The sequence below is a fragment of the Cyprinodon tularosa genome, unplaced genomic scaffold (genome assembly GCF_016077235.1).
Source record: "Cyprinodon tularosa strain WSP-4 unplaced genomic scaffold, ASM1607723v1 ctg465, whole genome shotgun sequence".
NCBI classification, from domain to species: Eukaryota; Metazoa; Chordata; class Actinopteri; order Cyprinodontiformes; family Cyprinodontidae; genus Cyprinodon; species Cyprinodon tularosa.
In genome coordinates, this window is record NW_024039191.1 from 131,046 (window position 1) to 156,344 (window position 25,299).

A 25,299-nucleotide genomic window follows, 5' to 3' on the forward strand; every position below is an offset into this window, starting at 1 on the left:
TGGATAACACGTTTTGAGGGATGGCAGGTTCCCAGCTAGCAGACCACATCATGTGACAGTTTGTATCAGCACATCTTAATGTAAATAGTTTTTAATAAATGGAAAAGCAAAGATGATGTAACTGCCTTATTTTACCATTTATTAATTGGAACCATAACTTTTATTTTCAGCCTCTCAGCCATTATATTGATTATATTCAGTATCAGGTCTCAGTGCTAAATTCCCAAATAATGACTGAAGCCAGTTTTACAGCATCATTAAAAGCTTCAGTTAAACTATTGAACCCGAGTCAGACTTTGGGCTGCTTCTTTAATGTATTGGTTGGTTTCTTCTGATGAGTCTGTCATAAAAAGGTGGCATCAAATTTGAAGAGTGGCCTCAAAGTCAGACGGCGACATCCTACCGATTTAGGTCTCCGTTAAAAAACATTGAATGTCAGCAAGTTTTTTTATTTCCAAACAGCAGTCTTCTCATTAATAAGCACATGGAGGCTAAAATCATTGCTTCATATTTCAGAATAAATGTATATTTGGAGGAATTAGGGAAAAACCTGCTTTAAATTTGATGGAATAATAAGATTTATTAAAGTTAACCAGAGCCAAACCAGAACCTCACCCTCCTGTGTTCTTGGGGTCATTTCCAGTTGGACTGAGCGGCCCTTGAACAATGGACAGGAACGTGACATAAAGGCGAGGTGGGTCTGGGAATGAAGAGATAATAGCTACAGTCAGAGCCACCATTAGACCACTCTAAAGGAATAAGGTGCCAGTAAATGTAAAAGCTGCTGACATGTTTCACCGTCCTTTTTACAATCATCCTCTTAAACTGCCATTTTTATTGCTTTCACCAGATTCTGTCATAAAATCAGTGTTGCAGTTATGCAAGATCGTTGTGCTTCACATTGACTTTGAACTTATTCCACATTTTACAGGTTTGCCTTTTATTAAAAATGAGGATTTCTAACAGAATAAACACATCAAATCTAAATTACTTGGTTTTAGGTGGACAAAAAGAATATGTTCACCAAGGAACCTCAGGGCTGCATGCTTAGCATGCTAACCTTTTTTCCCCTAACGATTAAACGCATCATGCGGCACAACTTACAAAACCTTTCAGTTCTGAGTTAGTGGGGAAATCCCAAAACCTTTGTGTTTTTAAGAAAAGGGCTTAAAAAAAAGCTTGTTTCTAACCAAGCTTTATGTACTTTAAGCATCTCTGGACTCCATGGCAGGTTTCTGACCTCCAGGTGATGCTCTCTTGGATGTCAGAGTTTCCTGAGAAATGTCCTGCAAAACTGAAATGTTTCTACAAAAGATTTTCATGAAAAAGAAGTATCTAAAACATTTCCAAGAGTAAACAGTGAAAATTTTATTGATTTTTTTTTAAATGTCTGATACAGTGCATGTCCTGACATTACATTAGTGACACAGTAGGAGGGCAAACAGTTTTAGTAATGTGGTGTAAAATCATGTAAATAAACAGGGGGAAAAAAAGCTCAGGATTTTTTGGGATCTATGAAGAGAAAGAAACAAAACAAAGCAGGTATGTGATTTCCTCTGCTCAGCAGGAACATGAGTTGCTCTGGATTTTAAACTCCCTCCTGTTTGCTGGATGCCGCTAAGCTGCACAGTCAGATTCTCACACTTTCTATTTATGATAACCTACAAAAAATTTCTTTGTTTTTCTGCTTCTTCCTTGGATTATACAAGTTATTAAAAAAATAGCTTAGTTTTTAACGGATGTTTCAAACGTTTGGAATATCAGCAGAAATTTTAGATTTTAAAGTCAAAACTGACATGTTGCCCTTAATTTTGGTGCAGGTGGCATTAGCTCATCTGAAGAAACAGAGGACTGAGAATTCCATAAAGCAGAACAGAAAACAGTCCTACCAGCTAAAGCTTGTTGAGATCCATAAATCCCAGTTTGACGCCATGGCTGCAACCTGCTGAGTCTTCTATAAGCCTGCTGATGGCTGGTAGATTGCTGATTGATCATGGACACGATGACAAACAGGCCCAGACATGCTCATCTGTTTCAGGAACACAGCCTCAGCTCCACTCACATCATCTCCAAGTATAAAGGCACATACAAGTTTTTCATGACTGAAAAAGTGAACAAAAAAAAACCCACAGCCCCGTTTCAGCCCCTCTACTTTATTCTGCAAAAGACAAATAAACCAACTAGTGCTTGAAGATAATCCAGAGGCTAGAAGTGCTCAAAAACGTGATCTAATCCCTTTGAGGTTTCATCACAAGCTGGAAACGGAGCGAGACTCTCCGCCGCCTTCGGCCTAACCTCCTCTGCAGGAGGAGCCACTGAAAGGAGATCCTCCTCTCCCATAGGGGGCGCTGCTCTGGCCCATTCACTAGCTCAGAAACTAATGCAATCATTTAGCTACAATCCTTTCATTTCTAGCTGTTCATTTTTTTTCTCTAGTAAGAAAATATTGTGGAAGGATAAATGAAAATATACAGTTATTAATACAACAGAATACAGAGCTATATAGTAAAGATGATTGTATTACAAAACATGTTCATGTATCTCCCTTTTCAATGCACACATTTCTTGCTTTCAAGGCAAAAGAGGTAAAGTGTATAAAGAAGGCAGAGGGTCAGCTGCTAGGCGATGGCTTTGGCCTCAGGTAGGAACGCCTCCCAATACTTGATCAGCTGAAAGAGACAAAACATATGAGTGGGAGCTGTTCCCTCTAATTTCACATCTTTGAAATCCACAGCCTCTCCTGGCTTTGGCTGCAGAGGCATTCAGGTTTATATCAAAGCAGTAAAAAAAAACTTTTGGTGTTCAGGATACGCTTATTCAATGCATTTTAAAAGCAAGAATTTACCTCAAATCTTCACAAAGGGTCTAAATTATATGAATGAGCTCAAATAATTAAACTTTCAGAGGTTTTTGGATGAATGGTCCTAAAGAAGCTGGCTGGAGTTCCAGCATTAAAGAGGCATGAACTGCAGCTCTCTTCTACTCCTTCTTGTATTTAAATTTTTCTATTTTCTCACCTTGAGAAATTTCTCACCTTGACTTCTGATTAACTACAAAATCCATCTACAACATAAGGCTTCGATTGTTTGCTGGGTCGGACCCATTCAACATGGATGATTGACTTCACATCCGCAGAACAACGTGAGAACTTCTGACCCAAAGTACATTCAGGAAAACAGGCCCCCGCATTATAGATGGATGTGCGCTGAACAACTGAGCCGCCAAGCTGCTCATCAAACCATGACTTGACTGTTAAGGGTCATAAAAAGGATATTTTAAAGATATTTTTCTGTAAAAACTCATAAAATGTCTTTAAATAGAAGGGCCTCTACAAACAGCCCCCAAACAATTGCCCCATTTCCACTTCCCTTGTGAAACCGATCCGTGCATAGTTTTTTGACCAAGCTTGGATTGGTTAACTGTGCAGATACAGATACACATCACAATAGCACGGTTCTTTGCTCCTATCTGCGGTCAATCATACTACAGCTCTCAATGCGGGAAAGACGCAAACAAAAATGGCGGCGCCCACAACATTCAGGATCGTATGTGCCTGGATAGCGTCCTCTGCCCAAATTTCACTAAGAGCCTCAGTCTCAGCATCGTCCCAGGTCGCACCGCGCTCTTTTCATGCAGTGTATCGTTAATAAGAGAAGTTTCTGCTGTGAACAGGTGAAAAGATCTGTGAATTCCAAAGCCGGTGTAGCTACCAGAACTGCTCCCTCCCCTTCTAATGACTTAATCATACGGCAAATCTATTCAGACAAACTATTGCACCTCTTTTGGAGTCTCAACATATTATTACTGATCATTTCATTGGTGATCTAAAGTAGCCAAAAGTAGAAAACAATCATTGTCAGTCTTAAAGGAAAGTACTGCCTTCTACGACTGAACTTATTTTTATTCTTTTTAAGATCGGAGGAGGACAAATGGGACATCTTAAAAAAATACTTTTGTGGAGATTTTAGACAAATAAAACAACAGTTATTCTACTTGTAGCACAGCTAGCCACAGCGCTCCCACTTTATATCAACCGTTTTTTTCAGTTTTGTTATGGTTCAGGTAAAACTTCATCGGTTATTAGACAGGCTAATGCTACAGATGCTCCCGACTCGGCACATGGACGTTGTGTGATGTTATTATCGTTGTCTGGGCAAACACAATGTTTTACATCATGTGGCAACGTTCAGCCAATCATGTAGCAGAAGGTCACTGGCATGCTCAGGGCCAGAGCAGATCTGGTGCATACAGCGGACACCCTGCGAAATGAGTCAGCTCATTCACTCTTTGTTATCAGAGAACCGAACCAGAACTGGACCGTTCCGAGCCCTACGGATGAACTAGTTCTAGATCTAGCTCAGTTTGGTTGTGTCTGGCACGGTCCAGTTCAGTTGCGTTCCGTTTACACTCAACAGTTATCTTGGTGACCGTGCTCGGACGGTTCCCAGCAGTTTTAAAAAATTGCTAGTGTAAATGGGAGTATAGAGAGCAGTTCCAGAAGGCCTGCTTCATCCGTCCCTCTGCTGTTCAGACAGATTTATGGAATGTGAAGGTATTCCAGAGAGGAGAAGAAAAACTGCCCCGTAGCATGATGCTAGCAATAATGCTGCCTGTTCTTTGTGTTTTATACATTTCTATACAGACTTCTGGGCCCTTCTTCTAACATTCAACCTTCAGATCATCTCTGAGCAGATGCACATTTCATTTCAGATAACAGTTGATGATTTAGCAGCAATTCCTCGCTTAGTCTCAGTCTGTGTTTAATCTCCATCTATTCACAGTGGTAGAGATTAGGATTAAAAGCAGTTTCCAGCATGTTGCAGTTTATGACAGGCCGGATTTATTTGAAGATCTTAGTTTGTTTCTGCTGAACAGAACTGAATAAAAGGAAGAGTTTGGGTCATGTTGCCTCATTTAACCCCAAAGACCAAAGCCAACCTTCTGGAAGGATCTAAACTAACTGGAAACAAATAGTATTTTTCAAGTAGATGTGCTCACACTTTCAAGATTTGCTTTAAATATATTTTCTAATAAACTGCAGTCAAATTTAAATCCCTTAAAAATATAGCTTTGATGACTTCAAGAAGAACAGGATAACTGTAGGAAACAGAGAAATGATAATCAGTCTGAAGAAGAGCGTCTGACCGACTCAGACGTAGAACTAAAGTTATCCTGACATGAACGCATCTCTGAACCCAGATTAGAACCAGCAGCCTTCCTCTGGCGGTGTGAAGGTCTCCCTGTGGAGGAGACCTGGATTTCTGTGACCTTAATGTGGTCACAGAATCCCCAAACTGATATCCTTAAAGATTATATCAGTTTGTCCCTTACTGCTCAATGGACTCTGATTTGAGGTAAACAGAGGAAATATTGTGGCTCTCTGTGGTAGAGTTGGATGTATAACAGGAGTATTTTTGCTTATATTAGAAGATAAGCAGAAAAATGTAAAGATGCATTGATATATCTGTACGCCTGTGATTAGTATTTGGCCCTTTTGTTTTTGGACGTTAGTTTATCGGCTCATGTGTTTCCATTGTCATCTAACCTTATTTAAAAACTTTTCTGATGGGAAAAAAATGCAAACAATCTAATAAAACTTGTTCCCCAGGTTGTTGTTCCTAAAAGGCATTAAAGTTGAAATCCTCCAGCCATGATGGAGGGAAGCAGACTCACCTGATGCTGAGACTGAAGGAGAGACTCCAGGTATGTGATTATCTGCCTCTTAAAATTCTTGGTCTTTTCTTTCTGTTAGAAGACATTTAAAACTGGATCATCCGTATTTATCTGAGGGAAGTTTAGCTAGAAAGAAAAAAAAAGGTTGTACCTCGAAGCGGACGACTTCCTTGCGCACGGTTGCAGAAACTCTCTCAAATTCTTGCTCATACTGAGTCACTTTGGCCTCCCACTGTTTTCAGGGACAGAAACAAAGATCAGTTTTGAATTTGTGTAGCTTAAGGTGTTGAAAATAAAGAAAATAAAGACCTCAACAATCTCCTCCTTGGCTAGCTGCAGCTTGTCGGGCTTGTTGGCCCACAACAGTTTGGCCTCCGTCTCCCTCTTCTTCTGCAGCATAGCCTGAGCGTCCTGCCAGCGCTGCCACGCCTTCATCCGCTGGTCAAACGACCCCTGCAGGCAGAAAACTGCAGCGTTCTACCTCTGGCTCCAGGAAGCTGTTGTTTCTGTGTAAAGTGGTGGTTCGCCGACGTACCCGGACTGCTCCCAGCAGGCGGGTGAAATCTGCGATCAGTTCAGCGAAGCTGAATGTGTCGTTGGAAGCTTGGTCCTGGTGGAGCTGCTCCATCTTGTCCTCCACCTCGGCCAGCTGAGAGAGGGCTCGGGACAGGGCGGTGTTGTCCTCTGCGCTGCCCAGCATGGCAGCACTCTTGGCAAAGCTGGCTGTGTTCAGGGACAGCTCTGAACGAGCAGAAGGAAAAAACGGAAAACTGATATAATACTTCCTGATTCGCTGAAGGGAAAAAGCATGAATGGAGGAAATCCTGGTGGATGTCCCGGGAAAACGCTTCCCTTTACCTTTTCTGTGAACAACCAGGGACTCAACCAGAGCATGGAGCTTCCTAAACTGCTGATCTGCTGATTCCACCTCCTGCAGTTTCTCCTCAAACCACTAGAAGAGAACAGCACAAAAAACAAACTAAATGAGCAGCTACTTCCTCACAGGGACACATCCGTTCATCACATCACAAAATACCAGCTGACATACGGCAAAATTTCCTGTGGTGTACGCCATATGTGGGGCCATAAGTTAAGGTAAGTTATCTGATCGTTTACATGCGTTAAATGTACATCACTCATAAGTCATGGCGTCTAGCCTATCCAGAAACTACGAGTAATGTAGGGTTGAGGAAAACGTCATTTCTCCCCCAGCCTGCATCCCCATCATAGGTGAGCGAAAAGGTGAATGTGATGGATCCTACCTATGTTCACAACCAACCAACTTTTTTTGCAACTGCAAACCTTCTTTTTTATTGATTCTTTTTTTTTCTGGCAGTTGGTAAACAGCAGCTAGGTTAATACCGCGATCAAAGACATCTTTTTATGCAGCCCAGGCGCCTCTGAGGGCATTGCTGCTCCCCTACGGTGCAGAGATGCTCCTGAGGGGAGCAGCTTTAACTGATGCTTTCTAATGCCCATCAAATGATACACAAGGATCATTTCATGTGCATTATGCATAAGTTAGGCTGTTGTTGGACATACGCTTTGGACTTGTTATGAATACTCTATGTTTTCGCCCATACTTGAAAAAATACATCAGAAGTTCATCGTATGCCAGTGTTTTAGGATATTCCGGGACGTCAGGCATACGCTGCCTAAATCAGCAAGTTGCGACAGGAGCCCTAAACCTAGACTCCGTTAACCCTGCCCTGTTCGCCCGCCATGGTAACCAGGTTTATTTATTCATTTTTTCCAGAACTGTCAAATCCATCTGTTCCATTAACAGGCTGCAGCCATGAATTCCTTCTTTCTAGCCTCTTTGGTTGGTGTTAGCATTTTGCCCACTCTGTCAAGATCAGGTTGGGATTGAGAAGTTATTGACAGCAATAGGAGCTCATTTAGTTCTGTCTGATCGATGTTGCACCACTGCAGGAAAATATGATGCCTAATGACTAAATCTAACTAACAAAGCGCCAGAAACTTTCTTCACAAAAGCTGGAAGCTGAGCCTTAAACAACCCAGAAGCAGTTTTTGTTTGATGCTTTCAGGATTAAAGCTACCAAACTGTCATCAAACTTTGGTGCCACTCTATGACAACATTTGAATTTGTAAAACCAAGAGAGGATTTCCTCTTGTGAAAATGTCAGGATCAGGAATTTAGGTTTACACACTCACCACATCCGACTCATTCATCTTGATGGTCATTTTACTGACAGCATCTGTTGCCTTGGTGATCATTTTCAGGAATCCCGCTCCGCTCAGTGCCTGGGTGCTGTGAGCTCTGGGCAGCTGAAGACACACGTTACACAACATCAGTAGCAACTCAAAAACAAACCATCGTTATCCCCTCAGAACTAAATGGGAGGAAAATTCAGCATTCAGAGTTTCTCTGTAAAATCAATCAGACTAAATCATTGCCTGATCTAAACTGTTTTTACTGTTGACAGGATAAAACACGCAGCTCACTTCCTCTTTCTCCAGAAACTCTCTGACATCAGGGTCTTGCAGGAGCATCGGGTGATTCACCACCCTCTGGAGATATCTGGGGAAAAAATGCAAGGCTCAGTTAATCCTGATGAAACATTTAACGACTGTTTTCCCAGCCAGGCAGTCATCCTCACCTTTCCAAAGCACCCCTCCTCCTTTCATGAAAGTCTGCGGATGAGGAATCTTCCTTTCCCACCTTTACTTTTGTCATCCCTGCACAAAGAAAACAAGTATTCACACCCCAGCATGAAACATGGTGGTGGCAGCATTAGTCTGTGGGGATAAGACAGATGGAGCTGAGATAATGCTGGAGCTTCGCTTTCCAGCCCCAGCTTATCTACATCAGTCTAGTGGCCTAGTCAAAGTCCAACAGAAATCAAAGAAAAAAGATTTTAAAACTGCCTTAAAAATTCAAGCTAGGGACTAAACCTCCTGTCCTTGTTTTGTTAAGTTTGTTACCAGTTTTATCTACTTTTTTAATGATTCTAATCATTTAGAGCAGTGGTCTCCAACCCTGGTCCTCAAGATCTACTGTCCTACAGATTTTAGATGCATCCCTGCTTCAACACAGCTGAATCAAATGAATGGCTTGAAAAGGTAATCAATCATTTGATTCAGCTGTGCTGAAGCAGGGATGCATCTAAAATCTGTAGGACAGTAGATCTTGAAGACCAGGGTTGGAGACCACTGATTTAGAGAGTAACATCCAGCTAGTAATTATAACCTACACCTTTGGTTGATCACATGAAATGTACAGTAGCAGCCGTTCAAAATGGCCTTTCCCAGTCAAAAGCCAGCCTACTTCCCTGCAACTCCCAGCAATATCCCCTCCAACTTCCAGCCACTGGAATGATTCTGTACTCTAACTCCACCCTTTCACTGACCTACAGGGTCTGATCATGAAAAAAATGATATTTTAGGTTTTTAAAGAGGAACTGTATGGGACTAGCCAAGGACCCATCAGAGAAAGAGGGGAAATTCTGAATGGCTACTACTGTATGTTTTTAAATTGGAGTGATTTTCCACACTGGGTCAACCTAGGAGGCTTTTCTCTGGAGGCGGAGGCACGATTAGACCGTTGGGACCATGTTTTTCTGAGAGCTTCTCGTAGAGGCCGAGGAAGTCGCTGAAGCGCCGCTTCACCGTGAAGGTTTTGCTGCGGAACATGGGCAGGGTGGTCTGCAGGGAAAAGCCAACATGTCAGCAGGTCGGTCTTCAAGCAGCAGGTTTATTTAGCTCTTACTTCATACCTGTGTTGATACTTTATAGGCCATGTAGGCATTCATACCGTCACCTGGAAAACAACAAGATCAGGCTCTATTTAGTAAGATCTGATGAATTAAACCACATAAATAATGATTGGTGCAAAAAAAAAAAATGTCCCCACCTATTTTTTCAGGGTCTTTCACAAAGACATTAATGTCAAATTTATCCTGAAGCTCCTCTTCCTCTTCTTCAATCTGTAAATGTGAACCAGAAACATAAAGCGACACCTTCTTCCTCAGACACCAAACTAATGGCTACAGAGAGCCCCGCCTTGGTAGGCAAAGGTAGGAACGTGAATGAATAAACCAGAGGGGCGCGTACCTCTTCTGGGGGAGCAGGCTGGGATTTGGCGAGGCCTGCGGTTGCTGAGACGGAGGTGGAGGGTTTGGTTGCTGCCTCTTTCCTCCTCTCGGTCCTTGGACTATCCAGAGAAAGCTCCACCGTGGCTTCTGATGGACAGAAAGGAAGAAAAAAAAGGAAAACTAGCTTTGAACTTTGATCTTTACACATTTAGCAGGAAATATAAACTTAAACTGATTGGAAACCATCAGCCCACCAGCAAATAAATCTGAATCCTCCTCAGAATGGACTCCGTTGGTCTTGGAGTTCACCGCTCTGCTGTTTGGTGCCGAGCCGACTGCTTCCTCGGTGAAGAGGTCTGCAGGTGGTGCTGCGGCAGCTGGAGGGGCCGGGGCGGATTTCTCCTTCTGCTCCATACTGGTGGCTTTCTTCGACACGGCCCCCAGCGGCTCGCCGAACAGATCCTCATCGCCGTCACCAAACAGGCTTTTCTGAGGCTGCTTGGCAGTTTGAGTCGGAGGCGGTCCGGTGAAAAAGTCACTTCCCTCGTCGTCGAAGAGGTCGATCACTGCCCCGCTGGGTTTTATGGCACTGGACGCAGAGGCAGCTGTTGAGTCCCCCAGAAGGTCCACCAGCGGGTCGCAGACGGCTGGTTGCTGTGTGCTGATGTCTGACGAGCCACCCAGGTCCATTATCGGAGCAGCAGGGGTTTCCTGTTTGGCATTGCTTTTTCCATCACCGAGTAAATCTGTTGCCCCATCGCTGCCTTCAGCTGTAACATCCACTTCTTCTCTTTCAGCTGCCGCTTTACTTCCAAGGACATCAACGAAATCATCCGAGGCCTGATCCAAAGGGCTCTCTGCTGTGGCAGCAGACGCCGCTGACACATCCTTAGTCAGGTCCTCGAACATTTCAGAGGGAGATTTGTTTTCCGTGTGGCTGCTGAGGGGCTCCATCAAAGGATCGCTCATGAGGTCGATGGGCTGACTGGCGGGTGCAGACGTGTTCTCCTTCGTGGCCATGGGAGTGTTGGTCTGGAGATAAAGGAGAGGGTTTACTATTATTATCTTTACATAAACATCAACTTGGAACAACAAAAGCAAAACTTGGCAACACCTAAGCTGTCAATCCTGCAGCACAAACCCCCCGTTCTCTATTTATTCAATAATAATAGTGCATAGGGAGAGAAAACAAAACATTATTCCCTTTTACTTGGATACAACTGATGAAAGAACAAAACATCCAAAGCAGCCGGCTGGATTACCAGAGCAGCAAACAGTCACTACTGCGTCAGATTCTTGGATTCAAGCTTGTTTCTGAGAGGAGGAACAAGAGACCAATGCTAAACAGGTGGATGTCAAGGTAAAGAGGGACCCAAGAAGTGACTCTCTTACAGAAAAGGTGCTTCTAGAAGCTGTAACTTTGACTTAAATAACACAAAGAATTGCCTTTAACTTTGCTAAAAGAGTAAAAAGGTTCCTTCAACCAAAGGAACCGTAATGAGCAGTTATTGACCCGGCAGAAACAGATCCCAAAGAAGCTCAGACTGCTTCTACAAAGTAGTGACACAACCCAATAAAAGGGGTTGTGTCACCAACTCCTCTGCTCATAACGACATGTGGAAAGTTCAAGGACTGTAAAACATTTTACTAGGCAGCTATAGTGAGAGGAACAAAAACAAAATGCCCTGATGGGCGTCCAGAGCTCAGGTTGAAGAGGAACAGGCCCATCTCACCATGATGCCTTTTCAAATAAGCTAAACAATACATCTGAAATTACACCTGGTTCCTTTATTGACTTTGATGGCCACACTTTGCTAAATCTTTGTTAGGAAACACAGTTTGCTGCAGGAGGGAAAAAACAAACAGAAAAACCACAACGATTGCCCGTGGGAAACAGACAAGTTTTTTTGGGTGTAGTTGCAAATCCCCTTCCAGGCAACTCTGAGTTGATAGATTACCCAGATCACCCCCCCCCCCCCCCAAACAAAAAAAAAGGAAAGCAGCTCTGCTAACTGAAACATCAAAAAATGCTGACTGCAGTGATGAGTCAAACCTTAGAGAGGAAAAAGGCAGCAACTTTTGCAGTTTTTCATCTGAACTTTTGACTGAGAAACATCCGGGTTCTGACCACGTGACCACTGCAGGTTCACGTGATAGAATGAAGAAGGAGCCAGCTTTACCAGCTCCATGCAAACTGAATTAAAACAGCCTGGAAAACAGTCAGAAATGCCCTTAACCAACCACAGACTGCCGATCAAGCCACCGACTCCAGGCTCTAGCTAACGCTACCCACGCGTGGCCTTGAAGGCAGCACACCCTAAAAAAATCTGGCTAGTTGCAAGTCCACGCTGGATAGTGGAAGTGCGATTAAAAAAAAACCCAAAACAACATAACCCAAATCACACGTTTCAGAAAGCTAATGGGAAGTTGATTAGAAAAAAACTGCTGATCAAATTCCGCGTGATATGAAACTTTTAGAAAGGCGCTGATGCGTTCAAATACAGTCGGAGCTGTTTGGAGAAAGGTAGGAGAGAGCCGCTGCTGCTCCGCTTCATTATAAAATTATGCGGAAGGTTTGGGTTAAATTAAGCCAGAGAGCAAAGCGATGTGTCCAGAGGGGTTGAGTTGATGAGTCTCGGTGAGCAGCAGCTGTTAGCTCCCCTGTTGGTAACAGCTAGCCTGACCACCGCTCCGGGGAGACGTACCGCACTCAGGAAAAGTTCTTCACCGTCGTCCTCGTCGCTGTCTCGGCCTCGGACTTCTTCAGGATCCTGAGCATCCTGGTCCTCGGTGTCTGGGAACGGAGGAGGGCTGCGCTCTGAGCTGGTCGCCATCTTCGCTTTCTTTTTTAAAATAAAACCAAAAAAAGCGAAGCGGAGGTAAAGTTACCCCCTCTAACCGCTACAACCTGTTTATTTGTGTGTGGCTGTCAGGTAGCCGCTAATACCGAGGCCAGAGCACCGTCACGCCGCCCGCTGTCTGCAGATTGACAGCACCGAGCAGGAGGAGCGGAGACGCTGCGCCCAGGACGTGGAAACCGCGGCTGCCCTTTTTTACTTCCTGGTTCTCCTGCTGCTCCTCCTCCTCCTTCTTCTTCTTCTGCTGCTGCTGCTGTGGTGGGAGGCTAGCCTCGGTGTTAGCCCGTCACTCAGCTGTTATGAGACTCAGCCACAGCTGAAGGAACACATCTCCCACACAGGACCAGAGGAACAGCGGCTGTCAGCGGGAGAATGTCCCGCGGTGTCAGCGGCGCAGACCGGGAGGCCAGCAGGCCGCTGCTCGGCGGAGATCCGCTCAATCCAACCGGGCTGGACTCGGATGAAGGTAAATCTCCATCAAACTTAAACGATGGATGGCTGCTATGGATCCTTATAACTTTATGAAAAAACACAAGTGAGCGCTTTCATTCATCAGTAGAAACTTTAAAAGTTAATCTCTCTTTTATTTAGGTTAGAGTGTAAATAAATAAAAGAAAAGCATGAAGGCTGCTGGTAGATTTCTAAAATGGGATCAGAAGGGATTTAGGGATGCAAAGATCTGACAGCTCTAAAACTTTTTCAAAGAAGTTTAAAAAACAATCCACTGGACTTTGTTTCTAAGTCTTAAGAGGTTTCTGTTCCCATCCAGGAAGCTTTTTCACTTCAAAATGTCAAAATATACAATTCTGCTGGTGAGCAAACAGATGACCTCATGCTGTCTGCATGTTCACAGAAAACCAAGATTATTTAGCATTATTTTAAATATCGATGTCATGATCTTATTTTTCCATCCATAGAACTGTTGCATATAGACTCTGAGGATGGGGGATGTTATAAGGCAGACATCTCTTTAAAGTAATGACATGAGACATGTAATCCTGGGTAATCAATAGAAGCAATCAGCTGATTCCTAACATCTCTAGGGAGCTTCCTTTTCCAAACCTCTGCTCTATCGTATCAGCTCATCAAAATGAATCAATTATTTTACAGTCACACGGTGAGAGTTAAATAAAAAGTTTGGTTAAAAGTAAGACCAAAAAACGAATTCTTTGCTGTGAATTCAGGATTATTGTTGGATTTTTGCCACAACTTAATTTGTTTTATTCCAATAAACATAATCTTCTGCTTAAATAATAAAAGCACTCTCAATTAAGAAAACAGTCAAAATAGATGTTGGTAGTTAAAATTATTATTATATGAAAATGAGAAAGAAACTTAGCCGCTACTGTTCTTTTGCAAAAATATTCCTTTATTTCCCTGTAATGTTTTATATGCAATCCTTAGTTATTTTTGGAATTTGCTTAAACTTGCTGCCTTTTATTTATTTATTTATTGTTTTACAGTCTTAAATAAAATCCAAATTATACCTTTGCTGAGGTCATCATTTATTTCAGGGTTTAATTTACAAAGTTTTTAAAAAAGTCCTGTTTTTTATATATATTATTTTTTTTACAGGCGAGGTCATTTTTAACCGAGCGGCGGCGAGCGTTTCTGATGAAGCTGGAACCAAAAGGCTGAGCTATGAGGAGGCGGTGGAAGAAGCAGGTAATCTGAAGTTTTCCTTTATCACTGTTTTATGCTGTAATGAAGCTTCATCTTTCAGCCTTTGGGAAAAACAAAAGACAAAAATCTATACATTTTTATAAATCATGCTGAGATAAAATTAAAATCTATTAAAAGTATTGTGGATGATTTATTTGATTTATTTTTTTTAAAGACCTGCCCTTTCCACATTAATTAAAATGCACATGCACAACCCTGTACCTGCTTCCGAGAGGGAACGCATATTAAATGCATTTGAGAGAGCATGCATTTCTCCTCGTGCACGCTCTGTTTAAAAGTTGCTGTTCTCATTGTTCATACAAGCTTCCTGTGTCCGAATGACCGCACTAACCCCTAAATCCCTCAATCACTATACAGAGCGGAGACTATACAGTGGACTTCATAGTGGACTCAGTTAACTGACCGTTCGGACAGATGATCGCTGCTTTTTGCTTCCCGTTGGTCAAGTAACTCCTCCTCCACTGCATGGTGCCCGCGCCATCTTTGGTATTAGTTGCTGCTGTCGGGTAGTGACAACAGTAGTGACCGCTATGACAGCAAATCCCGTGCTGTCATTGCACATGCTGTCATAGCTCTCTGTGCAAAACATTATAGGATATATCTGCCTCTTCGGAGGCTTTTCTTTTCTTCTCATACACTTCGTAAACACATAGGACCGCCTTACATGAACAAATCACCAGAATGATTGACAGTTAGGAGGACCTCTTATTTAGATGATCCACCTGGAAATAAAAGATCCTCCTCTATACCTTTAAGTTGTATGAATGCAGTTCACACTGGAGATCGCATTCAAGTCGCATATATTTGGAAATGTGAACGACCATGCAAAAGAATCGGATAAAAAAAAAAAAAATCATAATATAGCATCAAGGCCTGCAGGGGGAACGTAGCCTTAGAGACCCAGTTCACTTTCTGCTCTGGAAACATTGGCGTCGTTTCACGTTGCTTTCTTCCCCCCCACCTCTGCCTTGCTTTGTCCTGACCTTGTTTCCATCAGACATCGGTTGTAAGGCAGAGATGGAAGTGACTGAGAGCAAAAGCTCAATGGCTCTTTAGTATGTATAGTATGAATAGATCTATCCCATAATGCTCTGCACAGAGACCTCTCCGCGCAGAGCATTATGCTATATATCTGCCTTATCTGAGGCCTTTCTTTTCTTCTCATACACTTCATAGACTCTTTTTCTTTTAAGACCGATGAGAAGTGAGCTTGAATGACTGGCTGAAACCGTAGCTCACCACATGGCTGAAAGTGCGCATGTGCAAAAAGCTATTTTATTACCTTTTGGAGTTTTTTAAGCATATGGCGGTCTTGAACTTAAAACGTTTTTCTTTTTGTCAATGGCTAAAGGGATACACATCCGTCAAGGTAGTTTAAGGTGTATTTTTCGTACAAAACTAAAGGGATAAAGGGGGATAAACCAAAGGGATAAACAGGACTAGCATGCATGTATGCAAATCTGACGCCTGCATATATATATATATGCTGGTCTGACAGAACAAGTGCCTTACATAAACATTTCACCAGAATGATTGACAATGAAGAGGACCACTTATTTAGATGATCCACCCGGAAATAAAAGAGCGTCCTCTATACCTTTAATATGACATAGCGACATCTGCATCTTATTTTTAAACATGCGTGGTGTTTAGAAGTAAAACTTTGATTTGATCCGTGGACAGATGTGGAAGAAGGAAAAGAAAAGCCCTTTAAGTCTTCTGGATGAGCCTTTACTGGCTAACGTGTCTCCTGTTTGTCCTTGCTTTGCTCTCAGGTTTTGGTTTGTTCCACTGGCTGCTGCTGGTGGTGTGCGGCTGGGCCAACGCCAGCGATGCCGTGGAGATCCTGTGCGTGTCCTTCCTGCTGCCCACGGCGCGCTGCGATCTGCTGCTGAGCTCCTCGGACATGGGCCTGCTCACCGCCAGCATTTTCCTCGGTGAAACACTGAAAAAACCATCATTCGTTACTTAGTGGTCTGAACAGCAGCTTCAGCCTGATTAGCTAGAACAAACTGAAGCTCTGTCTGCTTTTCCACTGTTAGTCTATTGATTTATCATTTCAATTGTGCAACACATTTTGCAAAACACACAATGTTTTTTTGAACCTCTGCTCTTGTTTGAACATTGTTCTTCATTAACTTTAGCTGCTACTTGCAGTAGGACTATTTGCACATTTTAGTACCAATTTCCCTGTTCTTGAGTAGCAAAACCAAATTATATTGGTTTCCTTTGTAGACCAGGCTTATTTTTATTGAAAAAAAAATGGAGAAAAGGTTTTAATTTAAAATAACCTCTAAGTCTTCTTACAAGAAAACGTAAAACAACAAATGAGTCTTTAATTAAGGCAACTGGTTTAAGTTAACAGAAAAAAATCAGAATTCAGTGAATTTCCAAGCGATAAAGATGATATGAGACGAGAGAAAGAAACAAACATCTGTTCACATCTCTGTACGAGGGTTTGACACTTGACTATAGATGGATCGTTTAATGAATACAATAAATACATTTCTATTTCTACATCTAGGACTGGAGGAATATGATGAAAAGGTAGAACTCTTTTGCAGTTAAATGTCTATCAAAACGGTTTAACTTTATTTAGAATCTTTGAAAATAGTCCTGATTTGCAGAGGAATGTTTTAAAGCTTCAATTTTAATTTAAGGAATTAAAAAAAAGGCAGAAGCTGAGTATCCTTCATTATCATGCAAATGATACAGACAGTATAAAGACTTTCTGCATAAAAAGCTGCGTTCTCAATATTTTAAAATATTTAATCGTCATCAGGTCATTCAGGCTAACATATATCCATTCTTGACAAACAGGCGGGCCGAACAAATTCCAGCTCCTACGTTCACATCGGACCTGCAGTATTTACCCATTTTACTAGGATATTCCAACCAGACTTCTTAGAAGATGTAAAGATTATTAACCCCTGTTTATGTTTACAGAGTCTATATGATTTATTTCTATCTCTTTTGTTTTACATTCATGGCTTCAGAAGTTTAACTTAAAGCTGAAGTCTGTAAGTTTTTAAAAAATCACTTTTTTGTCATATTGGCTAAAACTGTCCCTATGCCCAGACAGCAGTACATGTGATATGTAACCTGTGAAAAAAACTGCTTCAATTGGTCCCGCCTACTGCCTGTATTGCAATCTGGAAAGAATATTTCGGGACGAGACAAAACAACCAATCACAGCCAGAGGAGCGTCTGATGGAGTGTCAATTACAGCTCACACATGCTGAATCCCGCCCCCTCCCTCTCATCGCTGAACCTGCCGCCCGGCTGCTGCAGTCAGGAGGACGCGCATGGAAGTCATGGCGGAGCGACAGCCACCAGCGAAAGAGAAACTGCCCTTACTGCCCCTGCCGACAACTGCTTACACGGCAAAGACTTCAAAGAAGAAGATGTCAATTGAAGAGCTGCCGCGTACGCTGCTTGGACGCTTCTGGTCGCATGCGGAAGCCGCGCAGAAGCGGTGAGAGGGTGGGGCTTGGAGGTGGGTCATGAGTGAAGCAGAGAGGGTGGGGGAGTGGCGTGAAACCTGTTTTTCTTCAAATTTTCAGTCGAAGTCTGCTCTCTTCTCAATGTTACAGACTGCAGCTTTAAGTTACATAATAAATAATAAACAAACAGCATGTACTGCTTTCCCTCAGGAAGGTGACCTTAATTTAAAATGGGAACAAAATTTATCTGTAAAAAAAAAAAGCTTTAAAACATTCATTTTTCAAAACAAACAATGAAAATATAAACAGACTATATGTTAGCAGCCAGTAGCTAGCCATATACATGGCGTATCAGTCTGGCTGTGCCATGCTAGCTGGTAGGATCACAATGTCAGCTAGTTTATCAGATATAAGTACACATCTAAAAGAAAACCGTGATGAACAGATATGGAAGCAGATTGGTGGAAAAAAAATCTCAATTATCCAAAAGTGAGAATGCCATATACTGATGGATATGGTGTTTTGATTGATTCAAATTTGAATCAATTTGACTGCATGATCTGGTTGAACTGTAAAGTGCCTTGAGATGACGTGTTGGGAATTGGCGCTATAGAAATAAACTGAATTGAATTGAAATTGAATTGAATTAAATATACAAAATTGGATTAATTAAAGGAAAAGTCCAGTCAGCATGGAATAATCAATGGATCATTATTTATACCTAAAACTAATATGTTTGCAGTGATTTAATGAATTTTGCGTTAATCGGTAAAAAAAAATGTAAAATATATTTTCGTCGTGATCATTGAGTCCAGTAACCCCTCCCTCCTGACATCTTCCAGCAGTGACGTCACGGTGCGATAAGCCTAGCGCCATTCTCCCCGCTTTACAAGCAGAATCAATGGGAACTACTAGACACATCTGCAATCAACAAAAATTATTGAAGATTTCCAGAGGACTTCGCCATTGAAATTCACCAGAGCTATAGTGAAACTGACAATGCCCACGTGCATGGCAGCTGGATGTTGGAATACATCGGGTAAAAGTGGAAAGAAGAGTTATTCCACCTTTCTGATTCCTGATCCTCCACGGACGGTTGGTCGTATGATTGCCAACTTAAAGAGGGAGGATTTGCCATCGAACTTCTGGCCAGAGAAAAAACACGTAATATGTAGACAACATTTGGAAGAAGAATGTTTTCAAGATGACTTGGATAATAGCGCGTTGTGACAAACACCAGATACAGCACTGGGACTTGATCAACAGCCGATACCGCACCGTGACGTCACAAACCAGTAGGTGGCAGTAGTGTTCTTTGACAAACATGGATGCCTCCAGTAAAGCACATTCACATGAAAATTACTCTTAATTAAAACACTTACATTTTATTGAACGGTATGTAATCATTTCATATTTAAAGTAAATAATTCTGAATGTGACCTGACTTTTCCTTTAATAAAAACGATTAATGTCCTTAAGTTAAACTCTACTTATTAATAATTTCAGGAACAAACCCCACTTCTAATCAAATTGTTCAGAACAGGCCAAGGGTGATCCCTGTTCCTTTGAAACGGCCTTAAAGTGAACAAATTGTGAAACTAGATAAGTTGCAGCAGTGAAAATAAAGCTGTTATAGATTTTTTAACTGCACCGTGGTCATTTTTTACAGGAATGATGTTTGGTGGCTACATGTGGGGATATCTGGCTGACCTGAGGGGGCGGCGGAAGGTCCTGGTGGTCTCTCTGGCCATTAACGGGCTGTTTGGGGGTCTGGCCAGCCTGGCTCCGTGGTTCTGGCTCTTCCTGCTACTGCGGTTCATCAGCGGCGTCGGGTGAGCTCACTACTGTTCGCCTTTTTATTTCTACAGGAGGTTTACGGCTGATTACCGATCTTTGCTTCACCTGCCATCAGAGATTTCAACTGATCCATATTTTTTATAGATAATAAAAAAAATTTAATTGGTAATGAGATTTCAAAACTTTTACTTTAACAGATTTTATTAGTGAATAGCTTGATTAGCCTTTAGCACATTTAAACAGCAGTTTAAATCTGCTTTCCTTTTACTCAAACTCATTTTTTTAAAGGTTGTCATCTCTTACAAGTGGTGACTGTACAAATGTTCAATATTCTGCGTCATGGCAGCCACAAAAACAAACACCAAAGCCTTAAATCAGAGGCAAACATGTTTGGACCGCCATCCAGGAGTCTTGGTCAGTTCTAAATCTTCATGACACTGACTAAGAGCTCACACCTCAATTCTTTAAACCAAGATGGCTTCTTTCACTGCTTCTTCAGTCATCCAGGGCCACTGGAAGTCATTTTAAACTGGAGGTGCTGTGATAATTTGTTTTGTTTTCTCTTTGACAAAAGATCTACGAGCTAGACACCCCCGATTTCTGGGGACAGTCCCCGTTTTGGACCACTTGTCCCTGGCTGATAAATGAGGCTTATAAACGAGGGGTAAATGTTGGCAGCTGTTAGCGTATAGATGAGGAGCAGAGCGTAGCACTTGTGAAAGACGGAGCCGCTTTGCTGTTTCCTGGTGTCTGTAAAGAAGGTCCAAACGCTGCCGATTGCTCCTTCCTCTATCTGGATAAAGCTGGATAGAAAATGACACAAACAGACAAATAGTTTCCTATTAAATCAGTTTTGCTCTTCCTCTGACTTTTTGAGTTTCTGCCTATTTTTTGGTGCATCTCTTTCACTGTCTGAAAAAAAATCCATAAATGTGTCAGAAATAAAATAAAAATCAGTGAGAAAGTAGAATTGTTGTCCTGTTGGACTCATTCCCTTGGTTCTGCTCTGTAGGGTTGGTGGCTCCATCCCCGTCATCTTCTCCTACTTCTCAGAGTTCATGCCCCGGCTGAGGAGAGGCGCAATGATCAGCGCTCTCGCCACCTTCTGGATGGCAGGAAACATCCTGGCTGCAGGTGGGACTGACAAACAGGTTAGGGTTGAACAAATAAACCAACATTAAAAGGATTCAAAGGATGCTGTTTTGAAGAAGAGAGGTGTAACAGTTGTTTCTGGTATCAGTAGAAAAAAATGTTCAGAATTATAAAAACAATGGTTTGTTACTTTTTTTAGTTGTTTTTCAAACTCTGTGCAGGTCTGGCCTGGTTGGTGATTCCTAGAACTTGGGCCCATTTCGCTCTGGGGTCTTTAGACTTCCAGAGCTGGAGGCTGTTTGTGGTTCTCTGCTCCATTCCCAGCATCTCATCCGCCATCCTCTTCAAGCTCCTCATGCCTGAGAGCCCAAAGTTCCTCATGGAGGTACCTGAAGCGCAGACCAACATTTCACTTTCTCTGAAGCTTCTCTCTGAACTTTTAGGGTTTTTTTTTGTTCCAGGCTGGTCGGGAAAAAGAGGCGATCCATGTTTTCAAGCTGATGTTCCAGCTGAATATGAAGGGAACAGAAAAGCCTTTTCCGGTATGCAGAGTTGACCTTGCATGGTTCATAACTTCACCATATAAACCAAATGTCACTCTGAGGTGAAACTTGATTTTTTTTTTTAAGGAATTTGCTTTGCATACAAACTCCAATCAAAGAGGGGAAATCATAGAGAAAGGGTCTGTGGATACAAAGAGTATGCTCCTCATACGCTTTTTAAAACAGGTAAGATTCTGGAAAAGGTTTCATTCCAGCTTCCTGTTTTTTAATAAGAAGAAAATGTGGAGAGTAGAAATAAAATCTGTTTTATTCAGAAATCCTTTCAATTAAAAGCAGCAGCTTCTAATTTTCCGAACTGGAAACATTTATTCAGGAAATCTTTCCAACAACAAACCTCAATGAATTCATGAGTTGATTTAAAAAAAATAAAATAAACTCATAAAAAAAGCATAATGCTGCCACCACCACGTTTTATTTGTTATTTGACATTTAACTCCCAATAAAATAAATCAAACTGCTGTTAGTACTTTGTTCTCCTTATCCTCAATTGTTGTTAATTCATTTGCTCCCGTACTGCTCCTCAGGGACCCTGCCGTGCATGTTTTGGGTTACTCCTTGTTGCATCACACCAGAAATGAACGGATGATTAACAGGCTTCTGCAGCCCTGCTTTGAATCAGGCGTGATGGAACAGAGACGCATCTGTAAGAAGCAGAGCAGGGGCCCCTGAGGATCAGGGTTGGGAACCTCCGTGTTAATTACTTTATATTATTAATCTTGCAGGGCTTGCTTCCCATCAAGCATATATTCAGTGGTTCTATCAGAGCCAGAAGCATCGTCCTGCTCATCATCTTCTACTGCATCTCCTTTGGGTGAGAAGCGTCGTCGCTTTGCCTCCTTTCCACTCTGGCTTTCCTTCAAGGGTTGTGAGCATAAACAGGTCTGCTGATGGCTGCTCCGCAGACCCACAGATAACGCCTGGAAGGTCTTTTATCTTCTGCAGCCAGGACTGCTTCCTAACGGCTAACTCTTCTCCAGACTCACCACTGACACCTGTTGTTCTGTGTAGGTACTACGGACTGTGGATGTGGTTCCCTGAGCTGTTTGCTCGGATCGAGAGCAGCGGTGGTTCTCCTTGTGCCAACGTGTCCCTCCCGTCTCCACTCAACAACCAGAGCTGTTACCCAGTCAAGACAGCAGGTGGGAGCCCTCTTTATCAAGGTTTTCAAAACTCAGGTCTTTAAGTAGGTAACTTAATGTTTTTCTAAAATGTTTATTGAATTGGGAATAAATAATTGGTTTCTTTATATTATTTGAAGTAGCAGAAAATGACCTAGTTTCTGACTTTCTTTCATAAGTTTTCAATTTTAGCAGCATTAGAAGCATTTCTGGAAAGCAGCAGAGGAAGGGGAACATTTAACGTTTGTCAAGAAAAAGATGCAAATCCTCCTAAAGCTGTTCTGTAGGAGCAGAACAGTTTGGTTGTTACAGCCTGGCAGGGAAAATTAAGTTCTCCATGCTTACAGAACACGCATGGAAGCAGTACGAGAAAATCATTTCAGGATTGTCTAGCTGCTGCAGGGTAGCGATGTGCAGGAAATTTATTCCCTAAAATTATTTGGGATACCCCAGGGACAGTTTTTCTGTCCCTGGGGTATCCCAGGGACAGAATTTTTATTCTTAACATGGTTATTATATGTACTATCAAGCCATTTGGAAGCATCAACTTTGTAGTATTTGTTTTTTAATTAATAATTGATCTAAATAAACTGAACTGAATTGAATCTTTTTTTTTGGCTTCATGTGTTTAAACTTTTAAGACAAAAAGTTTATTCTTTGTTCGTGTTACTGGGCAATCCTTTGATCTCATATTCGTCAAATATGTCATATTTCACCTGGTAATAATTTTGCTTAACATTTCAAGGAGGGTTTGTATAAGAGTTGGCCTTATGAATTTTCAAATATTTTTATTGTATCAAATAAATATTTCTTGCAAATAAATCAAAATCATTATTTCTATAGTTTAATTAACCTTAATAATTTGTTTTCCCAGATCTTGTCGCTTTATTAAATTTTTCCTACCTAATAAAGATCTTTGGCAAAAAGAATCGATAATAAAAAATGAATTAAGCTTTTATTAATGTGTTTTTATCAAATTAATGACTTGTGTAACAATGAAGTCCAAGTTTGAATGTTAAAAAACTATTTTCATCCCAAAGTTGATGTTTGTGTTTGTTTGTTTTTTTTATACATGAGTAAAGTTTTTTTGTTTCTGGTGAATTGATGCTTCTCCTCACTGTTTCCTCTCTCCACCTGACAGTGTACATGGAGGGCTTCACAATCGCTGCCTCCAACCTGCCAGGAAACATCTTCACCATCCTCATCATGGACAGCATAGGCGGGAAGACTCTGCTCTGTAAGTCTGTTTTTCACTACCTCTCTTTGCTCAGAACTCCAGCAAACGGTAACTTCTCCGTCCAGCCTGCAGCCTGCTTGTGTCCAGCCTGAGCGTCTTCCTCATCTATGTGGTTCAGACCAAAGCCCAGAGTCTGGCTCTGTCCTGCATCTTCAGCGGCGTGTCTGTCATTGCCTGGAACGCCTTGGACGTGGTGGGAACTGAGCTCTACCCGACCCAGCTCCGGTAACATCTTCAAAACCTTAAATTCAACCTATTACTGATTGTGGATTGATGCCTAAAAGGTGTTTAACTTCCTGTCCTCCCAGGTCCTCTGCTCTGGGCTTCTTCACCGGGGTTGGCCGAGTGGCAGCCATCATGGGCAACGTGGTCTTTGGAAAGCTGGTGGACTCCAACTGCACCATGCCCATCCTGCTGGTGTCAGCTCTGCTGCTGACGGGAGGAGTGGTGGCTCTTCTGCTCCCGCAGACTAGGCAGACGGAGCTCACCTGATGGTCCTGCAAAGCTCCAGACTATGAATAAATCCAAAGTTTCAAGAGCTGTCAGCCAAATCTCTTTGCCAAAAGGCAGAAGAAACATTTGTAAACTTCCCAGAGGCAAATGTTTGAGGGATGGATGGTTTGTGGTCTCCTGCGGAAAAGAGATGCACCCATCAAAACTCTGTGGGGTTTTTGAGCTCTTGCCAACTCATACAGATTTTAGCTGAATGCGTTTTTTTCCCTTGATTATTTTAATTTGACCAAATTTACAAACACAAATTTAGAATGTTTTTTCCTAGCCTTCCTGTCCTGAGCAGTCTTTAATGATCTACTCTAAAGCAGAGGGACTGTCAGTCTGCCTGGGAATCCAAAAAGAACGTGATAAAACTGAGAAGCTTCGCTTTTGTCCATTCAACCTTCCTGTTATCTGCTAAAAGTTTTACTCTCCTCCTCCAGCCGTCTAAAAATCGCATAGTAAATAGTTTCCTTTTAAACGGCGTCTGTAAACCACCAATATCTGACTGATGGTCTTCTTCACTCCAGAACAACTTCCCCACCTGAGAGCTTTTAGAGCAGCATGTCAGCCTCTAGGTACGCTGCATTCACTTTTCATTCAGAAAATTAGATTTTTAGGTTTTTCTACAGGCTAGTCACCTGTTGGGGCTAATCAAGCTGAAAGTCACCACCTGATTTGTTTGTGCATTTCTACCCAACAGATGAAGGAGTTGGGTATTAAAACTTGACCAAAGCCTTACGTTATAATCAAATAGCAGATTTAGAAAAATCTGCTTCAGGGATTGAATTTCTGAACATTTGTGACCCAAACGTTTTTGTTTTATGTTTGATAAATTTATAAGTCCTTTGTGTTTGACTTAAGTTGTTTCAGATGACCATATTCCACAAGGTGTAAAATTATGCAGCCAGGATGTTATTTAAATGGAGAGCCTGCTAGTTTACGCACATCTTTTTAATTAATGTTAAATGAAGGAGCCTTTTAAATGATTTAGGACTGCAACTAACAATCATTTTGCAAATTGATTAATCTGTCGATTATTTTTTGATTAATACTCAGAGAGCAAAAGGTTCCTTATAGAAATTTTCGTACTAAATTACACCAGTTTAAACTAAAACTTTCCAATGGAGGAGTTGTGGTTAGAGCACATCGACAGATTAAAACCTTTTTTCTATCATAAATGCAAAATGTTTATATATTTTTACAATCTTTGTGTAATTCACGCTCTAAGTGGGTCGCTCTGTCAGCTAAAGGCGTCTTTTAGAGTCTCTGTACTCCATTTAATGAT

The 25,299-nt window shown here is 41.8% G+C and overlaps 2 protein-coding genes across 2 annotated transcripts; one reads left to right on the forward strand and one right to left on the reverse strand.

Annotated features, from left to right (window-relative positions):
* Positions 1-1,343: 1,343 nt before the first annotated feature.
* On the reverse strand, positions 1,344-12,802 carry snx1a (sorting nexin 1a). Its single transcript, XM_038301276.1, has 15 exons — positions 12,434-12,802; positions 9,983-10,760; positions 9,748-9,875; positions 9,548-9,620; positions 9,411-9,454; positions 9,198-9,339; positions 8,295-8,373; positions 8,140-8,215; positions 7,849-7,962; positions 6,532-6,625; positions 6,209-6,414; positions 5,983-6,126; positions 5,825-5,905; positions 5,674-5,745; positions 1,344-2,669 (listed from the first exon to the last, which is right to left on the reverse strand). Exons 1-15 carry the CDS (start codon positions 12,560-12,562, stop codon positions 2,619-2,621), a joined length of 2,211 nt encoding a protein of 736 aa, XP_038157204.1. The 5' UTR covers positions 12,563-12,802; the 3' UTR covers positions 1,344-2,618.
* On the forward strand, positions 12,649-24,057 carry sv2 (synaptic vesicle glycoprotein 2). Its single transcript, XM_038301277.1, has 13 exons — positions 12,649-13,052; positions 14,162-14,251; positions 16,045-16,206; positions 19,382-19,544; positions 20,522-20,643; positions 20,823-20,986; positions 21,063-21,143; positions 21,231-21,329; positions 21,887-21,975; positions 22,173-22,303; positions 23,424-23,519; positions 23,585-23,744; positions 23,828-24,057. The coding sequence occupies exons 1-13, from the start codon at positions 12,959-12,961 to the stop codon at positions 24,009-24,011; spliced, it is 1,635 nt and encodes a 544-aa protein (XP_038157205.1). The 5' UTR covers positions 12,649-12,958; the 3' UTR covers positions 24,012-24,057.
* Positions 24,058-25,299: the final 1,242 nt, after the last annotated feature.